Source organism: Nycticebus coucang, chromosome 16 (assembly GCF_027406575.1).
Source record: "Nycticebus coucang isolate mNycCou1 chromosome 16, mNycCou1.pri, whole genome shotgun sequence".
NCBI lineage: Eukaryota > Metazoa > Chordata > Mammalia > Primates > Lorisidae > Nycticebus > Nycticebus coucang.
This window is the reverse complement of record NC_069795.1, coordinates 57,141,918-57,163,397: the sequence shown is the minus strand read 5'-3', so window position 1 is coordinate 57,163,397 and position 21,480 is coordinate 57,141,918. Positions and strand designations below refer to the sequence as shown.

The 21,480-nt window shown below is 37.5% G+C and overlaps 1 protein-coding gene across 10 annotated transcripts in view; it reads right to left on the bottom strand.

Moving 5' to 3' along the window:
* Positions 1 to 2,525: 2,525 nt before the first annotated feature.
* Positions 2,526 to 21,480, bottom strand: part of HHLA2 (HERV-H LTR-associating 2) — an 83,680-nt gene continuing 64,725 nt past the window's right edge. For 8 of the 10 annotated variants that reach the window (XM_053565224.1, XM_053565229.1, XM_053565225.1 and 5 more), the window contains 7 exons: positions 20,047 to 20,136; positions 18,173 to 18,529; positions 15,574 to 15,843; positions 13,179 to 13,496; positions 8,159 to 8,281; positions 5,416 to 5,477; positions 2,526 to 4,700 (listed from right to left, as the gene is read on the bottom strand). In XM_053565224.1, the coding sequence (XP_053421199.1) occupies positions 4,647 to 4,700; positions 5,416 to 5,477; positions 8,159 to 8,281; positions 13,179 to 13,496; positions 15,574 to 15,843; positions 18,173 to 18,529; positions 20,047 to 20,110 (1,248 nt within the window). In that variant the 5' untranslated portion in view covers positions 20,111 to 20,136 and the 3' untranslated portion in view covers positions 2,526 to 4,646. Of the gene's footprint in view, positions 4,701 to 5,415; positions 5,478 to 8,158; positions 8,282 to 12,917; positions 13,065 to 13,178; positions 13,497 to 15,573; positions 15,844 to 18,172; positions 18,530 to 20,046; positions 20,137 to 21,480 lie in introns of those variants that run through there. The other 2 variants (XM_053565233.1, XR_008374923.1) reach the window with 2 other exon arrangements.

The window sequence follows — 21,480 nt, the reverse complement described above, 5'->3', positions numbered from 1 at the left end:
AAGGACAATAGCTGAAGATTGTGCAAGGAAGATGCCAGTTCACAGCCAAAAACTCAGGTTGCATTTGAAACAACATGTTTATGTGGTGCAAATAGCAATTTAAACAAAGTGCTTACAAAAATGTAAAAATTCAAGGGAGTATTATTGCTTTCAAGGTTAATGGGGATTTTTTGATCCTCAAATGCAAGCAAACTACCTACTAATATTTCACATGAAAGATTAAATAGATGCAAGCCTTTTAAATTCTGATAAGAAATGAATACTTGATTTGTTGTCCATATTGCCTCTTAATGAGTAGGACTCAATGATGTCCTTAGACCAATCATGCTCCGCGGGGACTAGGGCATTTTGCTAAATGGCTATTACTATAGTGAACTTTGAGGCATCCCTGTATCCATGAATCTGTGTCTTTAGCCAGCAATGGTAAAACCTGCTGAAATTTTCTCTTAGCACTTTGAACTTGTAGGTGAAACCTTGCAATAACTTGAAAATTTTACCCAGGACAAAAAGATGAGATCAGTGACAGTTGCATGGACCCATAGTTCTTCCACTTCCTCCTACTCTCCCCTTCCAGATTTGCGGAGTCTGGGCCAGGTGCTCATTTAGCTTCAGGGCAACGGGCACAAGTTCCTCCTGCAGGTCACCTGCAGCATTGCTGCGGAGGCCGGGAGAGACACACATGAGTTCCATTTGTTCTAGTGGACTGCCTTCCTGACCACTGTCAAACCCACCCACAGTGACTTCAGGCTCAGCACCAGATGTAGAGGTAGCAGCCTGGCATAGACTTCTGCACCAGCACTTCTGTAAAGTTGAATCTCCATAATAAATCCTTATTCTCTGTCATTCTTGCTGGTCTACCTCTATGACCCAACCCCAACTCATGGGTTATTAATTCAGAGGCTCAACAGTATCAAAGGACCCAGGTTCTTTCTTGTCTGACATTCTCAGTGGTATTGACCTTAGTCTTTCAATTTGTCCCTCTTAAAGAAAAAAATATCAAGAAATATCTTCCCGGAATCAGCCCTCTGGAATACTTTTATTCCCATTCTACTGATCAAATTTCTTCATAGGCCTGTGCTGAGCCAGTCCAGAGGCAAGAGGGCTACAGGTGCCAGGTTTGGCATAGACAGATTAAGGCTGATCCTGCCCCAAATCAGCCCCATTCTGAGAAAGGTGAGTCAAATTCAAGTTTTGTGATAGGGGGTGGAGTGGGTGTCACAGCCACAGAGCGAACTATCTGGGGTATCTGTTATGCTGTATCTAAGAAGGAGGCTTCTTACCATTTCAAATCAATGAGAAAATACTTAACTGGTATTAAGTTCAAATACTTAACTGGTAATCTAAAATACTTAAGATATTTTTTCTGGACTACCAATTTTAAAAAAGCCTTTATATAAATAAGTTTGAAATTACCCTTTGAAAAGCCAATATTTACATATTGAAAACATATCTATATCCCAAGCCAGTTCTTAGAAATTTGCTGTTGTCACACTGCCAGTCCTGAAATTGGAATGCTATTATTTCTCCATACCCAGCTACATACTCTATCAGCAAATTTCATATTGGGAACACATAATACAATATTTAATAAAATTGGATATCTTACTTATTTCCTTTTATTTAAATTGTGTCCAAGATTATGAGGAAGCAGATCTCAATAGAGTACCTGTCATAATATTGTAGCAAAAATTTAGCACTAACAAATCATGTACAAGGTACGGAATTGTGACTCTGAGGTCACCTGATGGAGAACATTAGACCAGGTGGCACCAACACCCCAATTCAGAGTTTGTTTCCACTAATAAACTATAGGTTCAAAATCTTGATCAACTAAGTCACAAAAAGCCTGGTTATAATGGCAACGTCATAAGCATTAACAATAGATTATTTCTTTTCCATCAGCTGATGATTAAAATTAAGGAGAATGTATCATCCTTGCATAAAAATTTGGAAATCTAAATTTATCCCAAGGCTGATTAACAATATGCCGACTGAACTAGAAGAGTTTATCAAATTATCTTCATGACTAGAATCACTAAACTATGAAAGCCTGGTGTTGGCAGGCATAACCCAACTTGAGAAATGTCATTTCTTGGGTTGATTTTGGCCTCTTTCCCTAAGTGTTCTTGCAAATACTGACATTCTTACTTGTTGGGGTCCCTAAGATTCATCACATTAAATCTAGTTGATTACTCTGATATAACCATTTATATAAAACTAGAGTAAAATATCTTCTTAAATTGTCTTGGTTTCTAGGCCCTGTTTTTTTACCTTTTTTCACTAAGGTGACTTCTACAGGTACCTGTTCTCTAACCCAATATCAGTTGATGACATTTTTTTTTTAAATTAAATTTCAGGTTAATATGAGGGTACATACTACCAGGTCAAATATTTGATTTTGTTAGGTCAGAGTCTCTCTTGTGGTTATGTCCCCCACATAAAATGTGTGCCAAACACCCCCACCCCATACCCCTTCAGTGAGAACACCCCAACCCCTCCCCCATTACCCCTGCCCCCAACTTGAAATGAGTTCTATTTGGGCATGCATTAGATCTTTACTGACTTCATCTTAGTATTGAGTACAGTGAATATTTGCTTTTCCATTCTTGTAATACTTTAATAAGAAGACTGTGCTTCATCTCCACCCAGGATATTACAAAAGATATGAAGTCACCATCTTTTTTTTTGCAGTTTTTGGCCAGGGCTGGGGAACCTGCCACCTCCGGCGTATGGGGCTGGCGCCCTACCCCTTTGAGCCACAGGTGCCGCCCAAGTCACCATCTTTTTTATGTCTGAATAGTATTCCATGGTGTGCATGCGCCACAATTTATTACTCTATTCCTGAGTTGATGAGCATTTAGGTTGTTTTCATGTTTTGGCAATGTAAATTGAGTTGTGACAAACAATCTAGTGCAAATGACCTTATGATAAAATGATTTTTCTTCTGGGTAGATGCCTAGTACTATGATTGCAGGTTCAAATGGGAGGTCTAATTTGAATTCTTTGAGGATTCTCCATACTTCTTTCCAAAGAGGCTATATTAGTTTGCAGTAGTTTGTAGTACCACCAGCAGTGTAAAAGTGTTCCCTTCTTTCCATATCCACTCCAGCATCTGCAGCTCGGGGACTTTGTGATGTGGGCTAATCTTGCTGGGGTTAGGTGATATCTCAGGGTGGTTTTGATTTGCATTTCTCTGATGATTAGGACAATGAGCATTTTTTCATGTTTGTTGGCCATTTGTCTGTCTTCCTTAGAGATGGTTCTATTCATGTCTCTTGCCCAGTGATAGACGGGATTGTTAACTCTATTTCGGTTGATTAATTTGAGCTCTCTGTAGATTCTAGTTATCAAGCCTTTGAGCCTATGCAAATATCTTTGATCCTATGCAAATATCTTTTCCTATTCTGAAGGTTGTCCACAAATCAGTAGCCTTTGTATATGCCAACAGCAGTCAAGTTGAGAAGCTAGTCAAGGACACAATTCCCTTCACAGTAGCTTCCAAAAAAAAAAAAAAAAAGAAATACCTAGGAATATACATAACAAAAGAGGTGAAGAACCTCTACAAAGAAAATTATGAAATGCTAAGAAAAGAAATAGCAGAAGATATTAAATGGAAGAACACCCCATGCTTATGGCTGGGAAGAAGCAACATTGTTAAAATGTCTATACTTCCCAAAGCAATCTATAGATTCAGTGAAAACCCTATTAAAATACCAACACCATACTTTCAAGATTTGGAAAAAATAATTCTTTGTTTTGTATGGAACCAGAAAAAAAAAAAACAAAACATATATCCAAGGCAATTCTTAGTAATGAAAATAAAGCTGGGGCATCACCCTCCCAGACTTTAGGCTATATTACAAGTTCACAGTGATCAGTGATTAAGTCCACAGCATAATATTGGCACAAGACATAGACATTTGGAACTGAATAGAAAACCATGAGATGAAACCAAAATCTTACAACCACCATATCTTTGATAAACTAAACAAGAGCACACACTGGGGAAAAGAATCCCTATTCATTAAATGGTGCTGGGAGAACTAGATAACCACATGTAAAAGACTGAAACTGGACCCGCACCTTCCACCACTTATAAAAATTGATTCAAGATGGATAAAAGATTTAAATCTAAGGCATGAGGCAATAAAAATCCTCGAAGAAAGTGTGGGGAAAACACTTGAAGATATTGGCCTGGGGAAAGACTTTATGAAGACGACGTCCATGGCAATTGCAACAACAAAAGAAAATAAATAAATGGGACTTAATTAAACTGAAAAGCTTCTGTACAGCTAAGGAGACAACAACCAAAGCAAATCGATGACATTTTGAATTGGCTCCTAGTGACAGACCTTTCTTCTGAGTTCTTGATGGAAACTTCAGTGTACCCTCCTGGAATGACTGCAGCAGGAATGTAGACAAATGAGGTAGTACTCTTTTAAGTTAAACTGGAGCCTTAACATCCAGGTGTTTGTACCCTTATCGTAGTTAGGAGAACAGTGAGTGTTGTCTTGAAGAGTAAATGTGATACCATAAAAATATGGTCACAAGTCCTTACAGTAGTAAAATTGCCTGGTGTGACAAATTTTTGCCTGGGATTGCACTGAAGAAAGGGAAGATGAGTCACTGGATATTAAGGATGCTGGTCATGTGTTGTCACAGTGTTCATTTCCTGTAGTAGATGGAGATTTGGAAAGAGCCTAGAACCAAGAAAAATGACCTTTAAATGTCTATTTGATACTAGTGGTCTTTTTCAGGGAGGGGGTGTGGTGGTGAATTGAGTAATTTATAATTAAAGATCCATGAGATAGTGATAAAATAAGTAGCTGAGTCTTATTGGTTAATTTTAATCTCCCTGGAGATGTTAACAGTGGAAAAAAGTTTACCCTACTTCTAGCCCTTATTTATAGGCTTAATGAAATACACAAATAAAAGGAAGGTAGCAAAAAGGAAGTACACAGTCAAACTAATCTGTAAGAGAATTGTCTAAAAGTGGCTGGAAAAGTATGGAAGGTCCACTGTCTGTATGTGTGCAGAAACTACAGCTGGTCCTTCACTACATCTGTATTTGTGTTTCTGTCCACTTCTACACAATCTCATGTTCCATGCTCCTATAAGAATAAGCATGTTGTCACCTTGATTTGCTCAATGTCACTTCAGATCTTTTCTACAAATAGCAACAGGAGATGAGAAGAGCAACCACTTATTTAGGTAAGTAGAGCCTCTTTAATTATAGACATGAGGAAAAATCTAACTGTATTTTTTCTTGCTATGTTATCTAGCAATCCCTCCTGCTGTTTTTTTAATCTATAAAGGTCTTCTGTGATGATATGTGAATAAGTCAGAACATCAATTACCTTTTTATAGTAGTGTCTTTATACTATAAATGGCTTGGTAAAGAAAATTATGTCTTACCATATTTTCTTCCGCATTATCAGCATTGCTAGCTCTCTTATCAGTAGAGACATGGCTCCTTTCTATAAGAAAAAGAAATTTTAAAAATTTCTTTGTAAACACTGAAATTTTCTTATTCTTATCCTCAATATAATGGTATTATAATCACCTTGGTCACTTCTCCTTTCATGTCTTTCATTGAACAAATGGCCATAAATATATATTCAGTATAGAAACACATCATCAGAAAAGCAGTAAGTTTGTACGGATGATACAGTCCCCCAAAAGGAGGAACAAAGGCAGTTTAACCATCCCAGCAAGTCCTGGCTCTTTGGGATTATTGGCCTGGATCCTACCAACTGCTAATAATGGAAAAGTCATGGCCAAAGAGGGGCTGAGAGCAATCGATGATCAGAGAAGAATGGGGTACATGTCATTTCTCAAAGAAGTCCTCCTTCTGGGCTTACCTAAAATCTGGCCCTTTTATACATATCCTAGGCTAAGAACATTTTAAAATAGAATAATAGAAAAGGGAATTTAAAAATAGAACATGAACCACAGTCATATGAAATCACAGCCAGAGAGCTGGAGGTAGGCAAGGTTTGGTGGCTTTTAGTGTAAGAGCTTCAAATATATCTTTAACCCATCTAAATGTAGGACAATAGAATATATATACACACATATTCACACATACACACTCATATATGAAGTGCCCAACACTGTGACAGAGTTTTTGCCCATATCTTCTGACTACTCTCCCAGAACCAGAAGCCATTCTTCTGTTGTGAGAGGCTGACCTGGCTGGACTCCATCGGCAGGGTATCTATGCCTTTTGACTACTCTGATAGGTAGTCTAGAGGTTCCTGAAAATCAGGCATTCATCCTCTGCTCCTTGCCTATAAAATTGCCTTGACCTGGTGGTGTCTTTCAATTGAAGATTATTCTCCTTACAAAGCAACTGGTTTTACTCGATTCTCTCCTTCCAAGTTTTGGGAAGTGCTCCCTTGTCATATCCTTTCAGGTTTAGGGTTGGAGTCAGGTGCTCCTGGCCCTGGGGGACTGCCCTGTGTTCTGAGTTCCCCTTTAGAGAGTCCGGTGTGCCATGCATTTTCTGTTGGAAATTGACTTATGCAGATTTTCAATGCAGAAACTGTCATTCTTGAGCAGCGTATGTGGCACCCTCTCTCCCATAATTTGAACCTAATCTAATCACAAATATCATCATATAGTACCATTGGGGGACAAATTAGTCTGCCTGTGATCTCTTCTGGCCAGCTAGGGGACAGGAACTAGCCTGCCTATTACTACAAATGATGACAGGGTTAGAAGTGGTGAAACTCTTGACGTCACCCTTAAAACTATCTTCAGTAATGGTTTTTGCTATAACCCAAATCCCCTAACTTCAGCATGGTCAATAGGCTAATACCAACCAGAAGTAAATATGAAAGGGACATAGAATCAATCTCAACTTTCCAGAAAAGCCAGAGCTTCTCTGGAGGATGATAAAATAATGGAAAGCTTCTGGGGGCCTAGGCCGGCCTCTGCCCCAAGGTTAGCTAAGCAGTTTCAGGTGGTGCACATAAATCTATCTCACATGCCCACTTAGCACTGGAGCTCACTGCCTGGATTCCTATGAACTCATTTGTAAAACAGAGAGATAAACTAGATCTAATTTTTCCCCAGAGTGTCCCTTCCAACTGAAATTCTGTTAATAAAAGATCTAAAAATGTTTTAAGAAGTTCAATTACGTCTTAAGACATTTTAAATTACTGTAAGTAGTATGGGTTTATTGCATAAAATTTAGTTTGTAAAAATGACCCATAAAAACAATGCAGTTTGATCAGCACCAGCTGTAGACCAAGCTCAGTAAGAGAGAACAGAGCCCAGGGATGGAAATAGTAAGCAAAGAGATAAGTATCTAGGTTTCCTCCGAGGTGTGAGGAAAGGGGAGAATCCATAGCACCATCACACCAAAGGCAACTTTTTAAAAGCCTTAGCTTCTTTTCAATATGTTTTTTTAATTTCCATATATTTAGGGAGCACAATAGAGTTTTGTTATATGAATGAATTGTATAGTGGTGAAATCTGGAAAATTCAGATCCATTTACATGCCCATCACCCAGTACATTGTAACCAATAGGCAATTTTCTATCCCTCATCCCCTTCTGAGTCCTCAAACTCCATTGTCCCACTCTGTATGACCATGTGCAGCCATAGCTTAGCTCCTACATATAAGTAAGAACAGGTGGTATTTGATTTTCTATTCCTGGTTTATGGCACTTAGGATAATGACCTCCAATTCCACCCAAGTTGCTACAAAAGACATTATTTTGTTCTTTTAGCTGTTTTTTTTTTTCTTTTCCTTTGGAGGGTGAATAAATCATGCTTTTTATCATTTTAATGCCAGATTAAAATTTTTTTGTTAAAAAACCCGTATAATTTTGATTTTACTAGTCCTCTTATTAAAAATAGTAGAATAATGGAAATGGCTGTATGCTACAATCAATGTGTGTGTGCGTGAGTGTGTGTGCGCATGTATATATGTATATAGTTTGGTGTGTCTGTTATTTAACTCAAGATCAATTCCTAGAAATGGAATGGTTAGGTTGGTAGAAATAAAGCATTTGATACATTTTCTGAATGACTCCCCAGAAAATTCAGATCCATTTACATGTTCAGTAGCAACATATATTTTCGTGTTATTTATAATATACAAGATATGTAACACCCAGGAGTAGAGCTCACATTATTCTTGAGATATTACCTGTGCTGGAACTGTTACAGACTGGGTAATATCTTACTGCCAAAATCAGAAGAACCACAAAAATTGGAAGAGCCGCCAAAATCCCAAAATGTCTGTTCCGGGAAGCTGTTCCTTGGCTCAGTTCTAAATAAAACAAAGAAACAAAGTCTGTGAACTGGAAGAAAAATTACCAAATAAGAAAAGTGTGGGTGGGTGTGGAGTACGTTTACTATTTTTAAAATCAGTTATTTTTGCATTACAGGTAGGAGGCAAAATTCATATACATGATGAAAAGGTCCCTTAAAGAAAAACCAAGAGCCCATTCTGAATGGGAATGTTGGTCCTGAGCTTAGAAAGCATCTCTCAGGGTCACCATCTCTACTGTGGGAGGCCTGCAGATGCCATAATCCCATCGGAGCTTGGTGCAGGTAGGAGGAGATAAAAGAGTCTGAGAACTGGAGAGGCTGTAAGTCTGATGCATTTTAAGTGTCTGTTGTCTTATATGGTAATAAGAAAGTTGACATATTTCTATAAAGGAATATTTATGACTGTAAAGTAGGCTATGTCCTGTATTCATCTTGAAGGATGAAGTGAGGGTACAGTCCACTTCTGGCTTAGAGAAGACAGTATCTTAAGGAAACAGTAATTAAAATTTCAGAGGTTATAAAAAGTACTGAGTAGTTTGAAACCTGGTCTTGAATTAGAGGTGACAGGTGACCACAGGGATGATAGATACATTAGTCCCCACATATCTATGGGGACACGTTCACTATCTATGGGGACATATACACTCCAGTGGACTATTGACACCTTTGACAATATCTAACCCAGCACCTAACCTAGATGAAGCATGAATTTCTTTTTCCTTAACAATTTTGTGATAGATTTGTTCTTACTGAAGATATTAGCAGCCTCAGCGTATGTTTTTGGTTTGGCATTTTTCCTCCCCTTCAGTTGAAAACTTTCACCTTTTCACTTTAAGGAAGCACTTCATGGCTTCTCTTGATATCTGAATTGCTAACATCACTACTCTCGCACTGTAAGTAAAATAAGGGTTTCCTGAACACAAGCTCTGCAATCCCAAGATGATCAATCTAATAACTTAGATGTCTAGGAAGTGACAAATGTGTGGATAGTGTGGGGACGCTGGACAAAAGGATGATCCACATCCTGCATGGGACACCATGAGATTTCATCACTCAGAACAGCATACGATTTAAAACTTATTATTATGTCTGCAATTTTCCATTTAAAATGTTCAGGCTATGACCATGAGTAAAAAAAACAACCATAGGAAGCAAAAGATAAAGGGGGGTCTACCAACAGCACTTGGAGCTCCTCACAAATAACTGGAAGAACCTAAATTTTCTCCAGCAGCTTGTATAGAATTAGAATCGTTGAAATTGAAATTGATGGAAGTAGGGGCCTCAGAAGGCAGGAATTTGAAAACCCTGAGTTACTAAAGTCAGAACTCTGTTAATCTTGTGATCTACTAAAAAGTAGAGGAGCAAGCATCAGAGCGCAAAGGCCAACTCAGAAGAAAAAATAGTATGTTCTAAGTTTTTTTTTTTTTTTGCAGTTTTTGTCCAGGGCCAGAACCCACCACATCTGGTAATGGGGCCAGCGCCTTACTCCTTGAGCCACGGGTACCACCAAAAATAGTACATTCTAAAACAAATAGCTTTTGATTGGGTTAAAACTTTTGACTTTTTTTTTCAATTCTTATTGCTTATTTAAATATATACGCCCCCAATTTGGTTGAATTCTGAAATAAGATGCGATGGAATCAAACCAAAATTGTGGGCATATTTATTTAAATAAGCAAAAAAAAGAAAAAGAAAAAATGTCAAAAGTTTTGACAAAGATATTCGTACGTTCTTGAGTAAAGCAATGTCCATTAGAAGACTTTGTAACACTTTACAATAGTAATATTTCATTCTGTAAATAAAAGGATGTAAATCTACTAAAAACACATCAAACTTAGCACTTTTGGAAAGTAGGGTTACAGAATGAGGACAATTTTTGTTTTTTATACTTCACTTACTCCTATGGACTTTTAAATTTCATACACAGTGTTTTTTTCTCTCTCTTCTCCTCCCCACCCCAGCCAGTGTTTTTCAACCTTTTTTTTTTTTTTTTTTTTATCTCAGGGCACATTTTAACCTAGAGTTGAACTTACACAGCACTTCCTCATCTGGGTGCTCAGGATTGATAGGGTGATATCACGTGATGAAAATGGTACTTTCCCTCTATGGCCCTCTCTAACACACATATATACCCAATCACGAAAAAATATCAGGCAAGTCCTAATTCAAGGGCATTGTATAAAATATCAGGCCAGTATTCATCAAAATTTCAATGTCCTCAAAAGCAATGCAGAAAAGAGACATTGTCACAGCCAGGGGAAATGTAAGGAGACTTGGCAACTAAATGCAATATGGGTTCCTGGATCAGAAAAGACACACTGGGTATATGCTAAGGACATCTGAATAAAGCATGGGCTGCAATTAAATAGCAAATAGCTCTATTTAAACAAACATCAATTTTATGAACATACTATCAAAGTAAGGGGGTTTTGTGTGGTTTTTTGTTGTTTTGTTTTTGTTTTGAAACAATCTCTCCCTGGGTAGAGTGCAGTGGAGTCCAACTGGTGGCACTGTATTGCACCAGAAAGCAGATGAAGATTTCAGCCAGGGATGAAGTTAGTGACACCAAACCATTCACTGCAAGTGAGAGAGGGTTACACAGATTCGGTAGGAGGCTGGGACTGAAAACAGGAAATTCACAGAGAGGCTGCATCTGCTGACAACAAAGCTGTTGCCGCCTTCCTGACAGAATTGAAGTTAAGAAGAAAGGATGTCATCCAACACCAATCTTCAACAGAGATGAGAGAGTGCTCTCGTGGGAGACAATCCTCAGTGGAACCTACATTCACAGAAGGGCAGAGGCGGCGCTGGGGCATGCAACATGGAAGAACAGATTCTCTCTGGCACTGTCTGTGGTTTCAGGCGGCCTCTGGAATGTGTGTCTGGGAACATGGGCTCTGAGGATAATGGTGGCGCTACTCTACCTATGTGAAGGAGAGATTACATAGAAATGCTAAACTGACTTTCTAAAGTATTTGACAGGCAATTCTTTCCTCCTGAAGAAAATTCTGCCATGTATAGCTGCTTTGCACTTTGTCCATGACCCTAAGATTCCCTCATCTGAGATTTGCCCAAGGTCATGTATTGATTTAGCAACAAAATTTAGCAAGAATGATTTCATTCCATTCAGTTCAATGCAACCTTAACTGAGCAGATCTGCATTCTCAGAATCTGAAATCTCCCCATTTGGGCCTCCTTTTCTAATAGTATCTCCTGGGCAAGGCTACAAATGGAAAATTGTAATTAAGAGTAGAAAACCAAGTTCCCTGAGAGGGTGGTGTTTAGGGTACTGGGACTGTTGGCCTTGTTCTCCATCTTGCTAGGGTGTTTCTTGCTATGGGTTTTTGGCCACCCGGCCTTTTGAGAATGAGATGCTCTTTTTTGTAGAGACAGAGTCTCACTTTATGGCCCTCCGTAGAGTGCCGTGGTATCACACAGCTCACAGCAACCTCCAACTCCTGGGCTTAAGCGATTCTCTTGCCTCAGCCTCCCGAGTAGCTGGGACTACAGGCGCCCGCCACAACGCCCAGCTATTTTTTGATTGCAGTTCAGCTGGCACCGGGTTTGAACCCACCACCCTCAGTATATGGGGCCGGCGCCTTAACGACTGAGCCACAGGCGCCGCCCTGAGATTGAGATGCTCTGATAAGCCTCTTTCCTTTGGCAGAAATGAAATGGTCCTAATGTTTTGCTTTGCATGAACTAAAAATTAGATATCTGGGTAGGAAGATGGGCCATATGTGGTCCTTGGGACATTTCTTCCTGATTATTTTTTTACATTCCAAAATGAATGCAACATGAGGCAACATTTTTAAAAATAGACTGTAGGCTTAACTGTATTTTACATAAAACTGACACTCTTACATTCTGGAGAAAAATAAGAGCTTCAAATGCATCCCAAGTTTTTCATTCTATATTCTCAAAGTGGCAGCTCTACAAAGGGAGCATTACGGCTCAGTGTCTGGAATTTTCTAGCCGATAGAAGACCACATAACCTAAGGATGACTCTGTGCTCTTATCTCCATCTCACTATGAGAATCACCAAAACTTTCAAATTTGTTATAAATAATTTTCACAATTACAATGATAGAAATATTAATTCGGGGGTAGGGGGTGGGGGGCAGTGCCTTTGGCTCAAAGGAGTAGGGTGCTGGCCCCATATGCTGGAGGTGTCAGGTTTAAACCCAGCCCTGGCCAAAAACTGCAAAAAAAAAAAAAAGAAATATTAGTATTTTTAAAACATACATTCCACTGACTTTAATACCTTATAAAATGGTACAAAGAGTTGTCCTGGTGGCCCATGAGGAGATATTGGTAGTTTAAGGGAGCATCCAACTCATGTAGGAAGCCAGTGTACATTTCATGACTATGGTTGGTTAACTAGAAATATTTTAGGTAATGAATTTTGGCTGTTAACTATCAACACAGGTAATAATGGATTAGGCATACACTTGGTGATTCAATTATTGCCTGGTGACTATTTCCCCCAAGTTCATAGACATTACCGTACCTACCTATTATTCAGCAGAGCCCCAATTTTAACTTCCTAATGTGTCTATAGCCTCAACTTTCTAAAACCTAGGCCCTAAGGCACACATTAGGCATAGCAGTGAGCAGAAATCAAAGACACTTACTCTAGGACGTCATCAAAATATATAGGTTTCCTCTTTAATTCTGCAGTTCTGAAATCCTGAAGAGGAAATCTTGGGGACTATTTTTTTCCAATAGAGGACTTTTGTATGGTTGAATGGAGGTTGTCTACATCCTGACTTGAAATATCCCTGTAGATAACATTGAGAAATACTAATGTATTCTTTAAAAGCCAACCTCTCCCTATGTTAGTTACCTACCTCTAATGCTATAGCTAAAGCCCATCACCCCCACTTGCAACTTACCAATGTGCAGTGTGTGGATGGTAAGTAAAGTATATTTGCTTGAAGAAATATTACATAAATATTCTCCACTGTCTGAAAGACTAAGATCGGTCAAATTCACAGAGAAGTCCCTCTGGCTTATCAGCTCTTTGTTCAGTGACAATCGGGGTTCACTGATAATCATTTTTTGTGAGGAGCTCGGATATGAAGCCAGGACAAAGGACGTTCCATGTTGCACTCTGGACCAAGTAACTCTGAAGTCTTGGTTTAGCAGAGAAAAATTGCTCCCAAGTTGACACGAAAGTGAAACACGTTCTCCTTGCTTATTATGAAGGCTGCCTAGTAACAATAGAAAAGCAAACATCACTGAAGATAAAAATTTCAAATGAATTTAAGTTACATTTAGAGGTTAGGGAACAAAGGTGCTAATAATATTGACATCTTTTGGAAGATACCTTTTTGAAAAGCAATTAGATATTGCTCAATTTATGCTGTAGAATTTCTTGAAAGAAAAGTTTTACACTACCATTTTCAAGTCTCCCACTAACATTAGCTCAGGCCTTCAAGGAAGCCAGGACCAGCTAGGGAAGTGATGTCCCTGGGTTTAACTTTACCACTTGACAGTGAGCATTCAGGATCACTGCTACCAGTTATGAGCCTTTTAACTTAATGGTCTTCTTCTGTGTTCAAACACTGGTGCTGCTCAGGACTCCTGTCGTGTTACTCTACCTACTCCTTAGAGATCTGTTAACTTTTTAATGATCTCAACCACTTCTTAGTATCTTTATCTAAACAGTGTCTCTTTTCCAAGAGACACTTGAATTCAAGAGACACTTGAATATTTCCAAGTGCATGCAGGTAATCCCTCCAGACTGAGCTCTTTTAGAAGATGGATTTTCTGCTGGGTATTCTCAGCTTGCCTCTCCACATCCAGCTTTATCTCCTCCTTACCTTTCTGGAGGCTCCATGGACAACCATGGATGGTTCTACCTGGCTTCAGACTCACGTGCCTGTGGGGTGAGTGATGTCAAAGCAATCCTTCTGAAGTGCAAATCCAAGGTCTCTCTGACACTTCGAATCCCTCCTTGGCACCATCCTATCTCCAGGACTGTTCATCTCTTAATCCTCTCGTTTCACCCTGAACCACTTTATGCTTCCACAAATCCAGGCAAATTTATACCTCTCTGTTTTGTGCCTGGAATGCCTCCATTCTCCTGGAATATCCTACTGCTCTTCTAAAATTCTTCCCTTATGCAACTTCCTAAACATATATTTTGTAATAACCCCATTCATACCCAGCTACAGTTGGGAAAAGAATTACTCACTCCCTTTCTATGCTATGTTTCCAATTTTTTATTTCTTTGTGTTTGTGCTAAATGCTGTGAATCCAGAAATGAGTAATAATTCATGTTCTTGAGTTCACAGTCTGAAAGCCATAAAGCTTGGCACATAAAAGATTCCCAAAAAGACAAAACAGTACTGACCCTAAGGAACTGTTGGTGCTTCAGGACACTCAATCCTAAGTAAACATGAGAAATTATTTTCCGAAGAAAATATTTATAATCTAATGTTAACCTTTTCAACCCTTTCCCCATGCTTCTATTGCTGCCTGATGGAAAATGAAACTTGGGTGCTCATATCTTTAACACTGGACTTGTGTAATGGTGATGAATCATTCAGTATTTTAGTTTTTGCTATTTTGAGAATATGAAACCCGGGGGGGAATAAAGGCTAGAAAAAAATTGCCAGTATTTTCGCCCCCATACATGGTAGAGTGAAAGAAAATCTTTGTTTTGTTACTAATATGAAAAAAAAAACCTTTTCCTAGGAGTTGAATAGGGAGGTATCTAATTTTTCTGCCCCCTAATATTTCCTTAAATACTAGTTTATAGATAAAGAAGCTGATCAGAGTTTGAGTTTGTTCAAATAAATAAGAGGAAGTGTTAAAAGCTGATCATGCTGGGACATAGAGATTAGTCAGAAAGAATACTACTAATTAGTTGACTTTTGTGTGTGTAGCTAAAAGATTGGGAAGAATTAGAGATTGTGGCCTGCTGAGAGACAAGTAAGTATTCTTTCTTTCCTTCTCTGATCTTTTAAAGTACAATGCAGATAGAAAATCCTGTTTGGAGAATGAGCCATTGAGAAATACAGTCATAGTCATAGATTTTCTTCTTTCCATTTCACAAATGCTTTCGTTCAACTCAAATACTCAGCAAGGTTAAGAATTATTTCCATTTTATTAATGAAGAACTAATGCTCAGAAGTAAAAAACATTGCATAATATAATACAGCTCGTAAGGATTAACCCTAGGACTTCAGATGGATTTTTTTTTCTTGTCTATCCTTGTCAATCAATCCCCATTATCTCCAACCTGACATAGCACTCGTCCACACAAAGTCCTATGGCACCTACCTTCCCTTGTCCATCGCCCCATCCAGGTTTGCTTCAGCAATGAATTTTCAATAGTACATTCATAAGATGAATTTGATCCTGTAATATTCTGTGTGCTGTTAATATAAAAAGAACCCAAAGGCCCGATTTCTCCCGTGTTCTTTTCAGAGACAGGTGTAGAGCCGTCCACTTTCCATGTGATAACTGGACGAGGATAAACACTGAACACACTGCATATTAAGAAACTGTTTGTTTTCCTCTTTTCATACTTCATCACAGGTGTGAGGAAAGCTATATGGGAGGAAGAAGGGGACATGAAGACCTGTCATCATTAAGCTTCTTTATGGGCTATCTGTGCAGAATACTTTTTAATACCCATGAAATGAAAAGCTAAGTTTTATGAGCAAAACTCAGCAATTACTGAAAGGAAAAAAGAGACCTGTAGAACCTTAAGATGTAGTGTAGTTATCTGGAAGAAATAAAAAAGAGCTTCATGGGAACATGTTGACTAGCTGTCTTAATTCTTGAGAAGCACAGCTGAAAAAAATCTAATGGCCTCATCGAGCAACCACTGAAAAAAATCTAATGGCCTCATCGAGCAACCAAAATGAGAGTGTCACGGTCTATAAGTTCATGCAGCACTCTAAACACCCCAGACACTGACTCAGAGTGCCTATTTGACTTTGTTTACACATAATTCTTAGATTTCTGAAGCGGCTGAATGGGACAGAGGAAAAGGAACAAGTGCTAGAAAAAAAAAAAACATTAGAAAATACTGCCTATATATGCGTAGTATAATTATACATTATTGTACTATGTATACACTATATCAACTTACATGCATATATATACGATCAGCAGCCTGATCATTAATAGACCACAACATCAGGAACCCTTGGTAACCTGATAATTAGAATCCATGAAGGTGTGTTTGAGTTTCTTTGATCTTAATTGAACACCTGTGTGGTTCAATGTAACTGAGAATTAGAAAGTTAATATATTAATATAGCTAATATATTAATATTAACTTTATATGGTAATATATCTGTAGTTATATAGATATGCAATAGAGGGAAATATATAATATAAAAATTATCCTCATTTATAATATAGAAAAAACAGAAAAATAATTAGAAGTACAGAAAATAAAATATCAAATTTTTTAAATTTCAAGTTAATGTGAAGGTACAAACAACTAAGTTATAATATTTGCATTTGTTAGGTAGAGTCCCTCTTATATTTGTGTCCCACACCCAAAAGGTGCACCATATACCCTTACATTGTGTCCATTAAGTGGGAGCACACCGATCCCCTCTCTTCCCCTTTCCCCTTCTCTCTTTCCCCTTACCCCAATTTGAATTGAGTTTTTCTTTTATATGGGCATGTGTTAGATCGTCTACTGGCTTAAAATTAGTGGTGAGTATTTGCTTCTCCATTCTTGTGATGCTTTCAACTCCATCTAGGTTAATACAAAAGACGTAAAGTCTCCATCTTTTTATGGCTGAATACTATTCCATGGTACTCATGTAACACAGCTTGTTAATCAATTCCTGAGTTGGTGGGCATTTAGGTTGTTTATCACCACTCAAGTTACACTTGTCAAAATGTAGAAACAATCTAGTGCAAAATGTCTTTATGATAAAATGATTTTTCTTCTTCTGGGTATATGCCTAATAATGGGATTGTAGGATAAAATGGGAGGCCTAATTTGAGTTCTTTGAGGATTCTCCCATACTTTTTTCCAAAGTGGCTGTATTAGTTTGTAGTCTCAACAGTGCAAAAGTATTTTCCTCTTTCCACATCTGTTCTAGCATTTGCAACTTTGAGACTTTGTGATGTGGGTTATTCTCACTGGGGTTTGGTGATATCTCAGGGTGGTTTTGACTTGCATTTCCCTAATGATTAGGGATGATGAGTATTTTTTCATAGGTTTGTTAGCCATTCATCTGTCTTCTTCAGAGACGGTTCTATTCATGTCTCTTGCCCAGTGATTGATGAAATTGTTTGCTATTGTTTTTGTTAAACTTATGAAGACGACTTCAGTGGCAATCACAACAAGGAAAACAATCAAATAGGACTTAAATTGAAAAGCTTCTGCATAGCTAAGCATATAAAAATTAAAGCAAATAGACAACCTACAGAATGGGAAAAGATATTTGCATGTTACAAATCTGACAAAGGCTTGATAACTAGAATCTACAGATAATTCTAATCAACAAAAAGATAAATATTTAAGTCATGGCAGAAATTTTTTACTTGGTGCAGGTATGACTAAAGAGAAAATGGATACTTTTATACTGATAGTGTCAGTAATACATTAAAATCTTACATTTGGTACTTTCTTTTCAAATCATTTCCCACTATTGAGTGTAACTAACAAGATGTTTACTGTGCATGATGTAAAATGCTGGAGATGCCTGAACGTCCACCAACAGGAGAATGATTATTCAATTACAACATGTCTATGTTAGGAGATCTAAGGCACAAAAGCAATGGAGTAGATTTACATGCACTGACTTTGAAGGAAGCTCATAGTGCAGGAAGTTAGGAAAAAGATATTTGAGGAAAACATGGAATGGTGTCATTGCTGTGCTTTGTGAAGACTCACGCACACACTTACCTCCCACCTTTAGCACCACTTTATTTGTGATACTTCCAATTGCAGTTGATACATAGCAGTTGTAATTTCCTTCATCCAGAAGGCTTAATCTTCTGAGAGATAGGGAGGCATTTCCATTGTGAATCTCACTATGGAAGAGGGATGTCCTGTTTGTGTATTTAGAATCTTGGTTTTCCAAATGGTCACTGCCTCTGTAGTAACTGTGAACATTGATGGTCTTTTGTTTCTGCCAGTGAATTATGACTTTAGACCCACTCTTAAATGAGCAAGGGAGAATTATGTCTTCATCAAGTCTTCCAATGACAACTTGCTCATTTGCACTACTCATATAATCCAAGAAAGCCAGAAAGAATGCATCTACAATGAAGGGCAGAGAAGTTATAAAGAGAACTAGCGCTGGGTGCTCGTTAAGTGTCATATCAACACTACCAAGAGGAACTTTCCTAGGTCAGCAGCCTGACCGTTAATAACCTACATCATCAAGAACTACTGATATTCTGATTATTAGAAACAAGCCATGAAGCTCAGGATTTGCGTTTCTTTAATTTTAATTGAGTGGCTGTTTTATTCGATCTAACTGTGAGAAATGGCAACAGCCCAAAGCAGAGGGCTGGTTTCTTAACTGCTTGATCAATTGTCTGGTCTCTCTTCCTGGCCTGCCACAGTGCTAGAAATTATGTATATAAAAGACTCTCATTAATTTTTCATTCTCAGAACTTTCATTTTTAACGCCTACTATAACAATAATAAATTAGTTTATTTAGCTAACTACAGCCATCAGGCCCCAGAAAATTGAAACATATTTGGTTTGGTAGGATTAGAAAATATTTTGGGTATATAGAAGACCATTCTGAAATAGAATTAGAAAATATTTTGGGTCTGAAGACCATTCAGAAATCTGCTGAAATATTTGGAAATCAAGCAGGGGAGTCAAGGGCAGAAGTTCAAAAGGGGAAACAGTGACTCATTCACTTTAACTTTAGGACAACTCTCTTTAGGATATCCTATGCGCAATTCAAAACATAGTTGAGGAATATTATTCTGGATATAAATGTGGATATCCAATCTTCTTGATTTTTTTTTCTGTCAACTTCAGAAGTTGACTTCAAAAAGCAAATGAATTTAAGTGTTTCTGCAAAGAAAATATATCTAACCACTTCATACTATGTATCATTAAAGGCAGTATTGAGTTTTCTTGACCAATTTACTGAATATTTTACGTAGATCTTGTGCTCTATGGATGCTAAGATATTAGGACTGCAAGGAACCTAATTTATGGACCAAGGAGTAAACTCCTTTAGATTTTGGCCAAGGCTTTCCAAGATGGGAGAACTGAGTGCTCATGTGGCTCTGCCACAGTCTGTTCCCTCTGCCTCCCCCTCTGGGGCTCTTTCCACCTGTCATGTTCCTCCTTCTCTTTCTTATATTTAGTTTTCCTACAGAGAGCTAGCGGGGTGTGGTAGTATGCCAAGAGAAAGACACGGAAGGGCAGGAAAATAAAGAAATGACTGTCAACCTAATTGCTCTACTAAACCTCTCTTATATTTCATTGGATAATTAAGAATGTCACAGTACCTAGCAAAGCTGATAACGCCTTCTGTTAGGTGTTAAAGTGCCAAGCTGACACTTAAAATCAATCAGACTTGCCCATCTAGTGATTTTATTTCTGGTAGTAGATAACAGATTAGAAATAGCTTTAATCAGAACAAACAAGAAAATATGATTTTTAATCTGGTAGACGTCCAGATTGATCCCTGTTTCTCATAACTGATCACTTAGGAAAATTCATGATGCTACGGAGGAAATAGCCACCTTGCGTCATGTACTTGTGTTGCTACTTGATACAAAAAACTAATAGTTATAGAGAAAGTTACCTTGAAATCCACTCAGAGGTGGAATGAGGATGAGGAAGACAGACAGCACGCCCTGTGCCTTCATGTCTTGTGGAGGTCATATTAGTTATGCTATCAAAGAAGCAAAATATACATGTTATGGACTTTAAATGCAAAAGGAAATTAGAAAACAATTCTAGTGTCTGACTCCAGGAAATTAAACCATGCCACATCTACACAGATAATTATTTTGTAGCCATTAAACATGATATTGTAAAAGGTGGTGCAATGGCAAAGAAGGACGTTCTTAAAGGTTACAGGAGGAAAATCAGACTACAATACGACTTCTAAATAGCATGGTCCTTTTTTAAAAAGCAACACACATTTCTGCATATATGCTACTGAGATGACACATGACTAAACATTCACTAGGACTTTAACTCTGAAGAGCTGGTTTCACATGGGAAGTGCACCTGCTACATAATAAGAACTAAAACATGGCTGTTGCATGAATGAAGATTTGGCACACATTCAACAGTCCTCCGGATAATTGCTTACGTTATTTTTAAAGCTTTCTACAATGGACAAGCATTGCTTTTATAGTAAAAAAATTACTAAACCAATTTCAATTCACTATTAAGTGCTAACTGTGGTAACTATGGTATTATTTAAAATCATGCATAAAAAACAAAACCTAAAAATATATTCTTAAATGCCCAATAATACGGCAAGCCCATAAATTCGTGCTTGACAAAGAATGTTTTAAAAACTCAATGAGAAAATACAGATAGCAAAATGTGTACACATGAAATAGTTTCAAGTAAAATATCACTGATTTTCCCTGATGATAGGATTGCAGATAATTTTCACTCTTTAAGAAATAGCTTTCTTAAAGAATAGTAAGTAATTGGTTTTGAAACCTCTAAAAGAAAAATTTAAAGATATCATGTGAGAGCTCTATTACAAAAATGTGTTCTTATTTGTTGTAGGATATGAGCTTTAAGAATGAATAAAACTATTCTAAAAAGTGAAATTAGATTCCTTCACCACATCTTACCAAAATAAAAACTGATAGATTAATAATTGATAGTTTCATTTTTACATTTTAAAGACTGGAAGAAAATAATTGAATATACAACCTTCCTTTTTAGCATGACTATACATTTTCTTTTTTATCTACATAAAAGTTAGGACAGCAACAAAGATGTTAAAATACAATAAATAAAAGATTTAAAACATGACAAAGATATCACTCTGATAGCTTCGATTTTTTTCGGGGCAATGGCTAAATTATTTAGTAAAGTTGAAACTGTTGTAAAATAGTATTACTTACCAAAATTAAAACCTTTATATTTCTTCCTAAATGTAGATGTATTTAGATGTATAACATACGAAGATATATACATATATATACACATACCACAATGATTATCTCTGAATAGTAGGATTAAAAGTAACTATTAAACTTTGTCTACT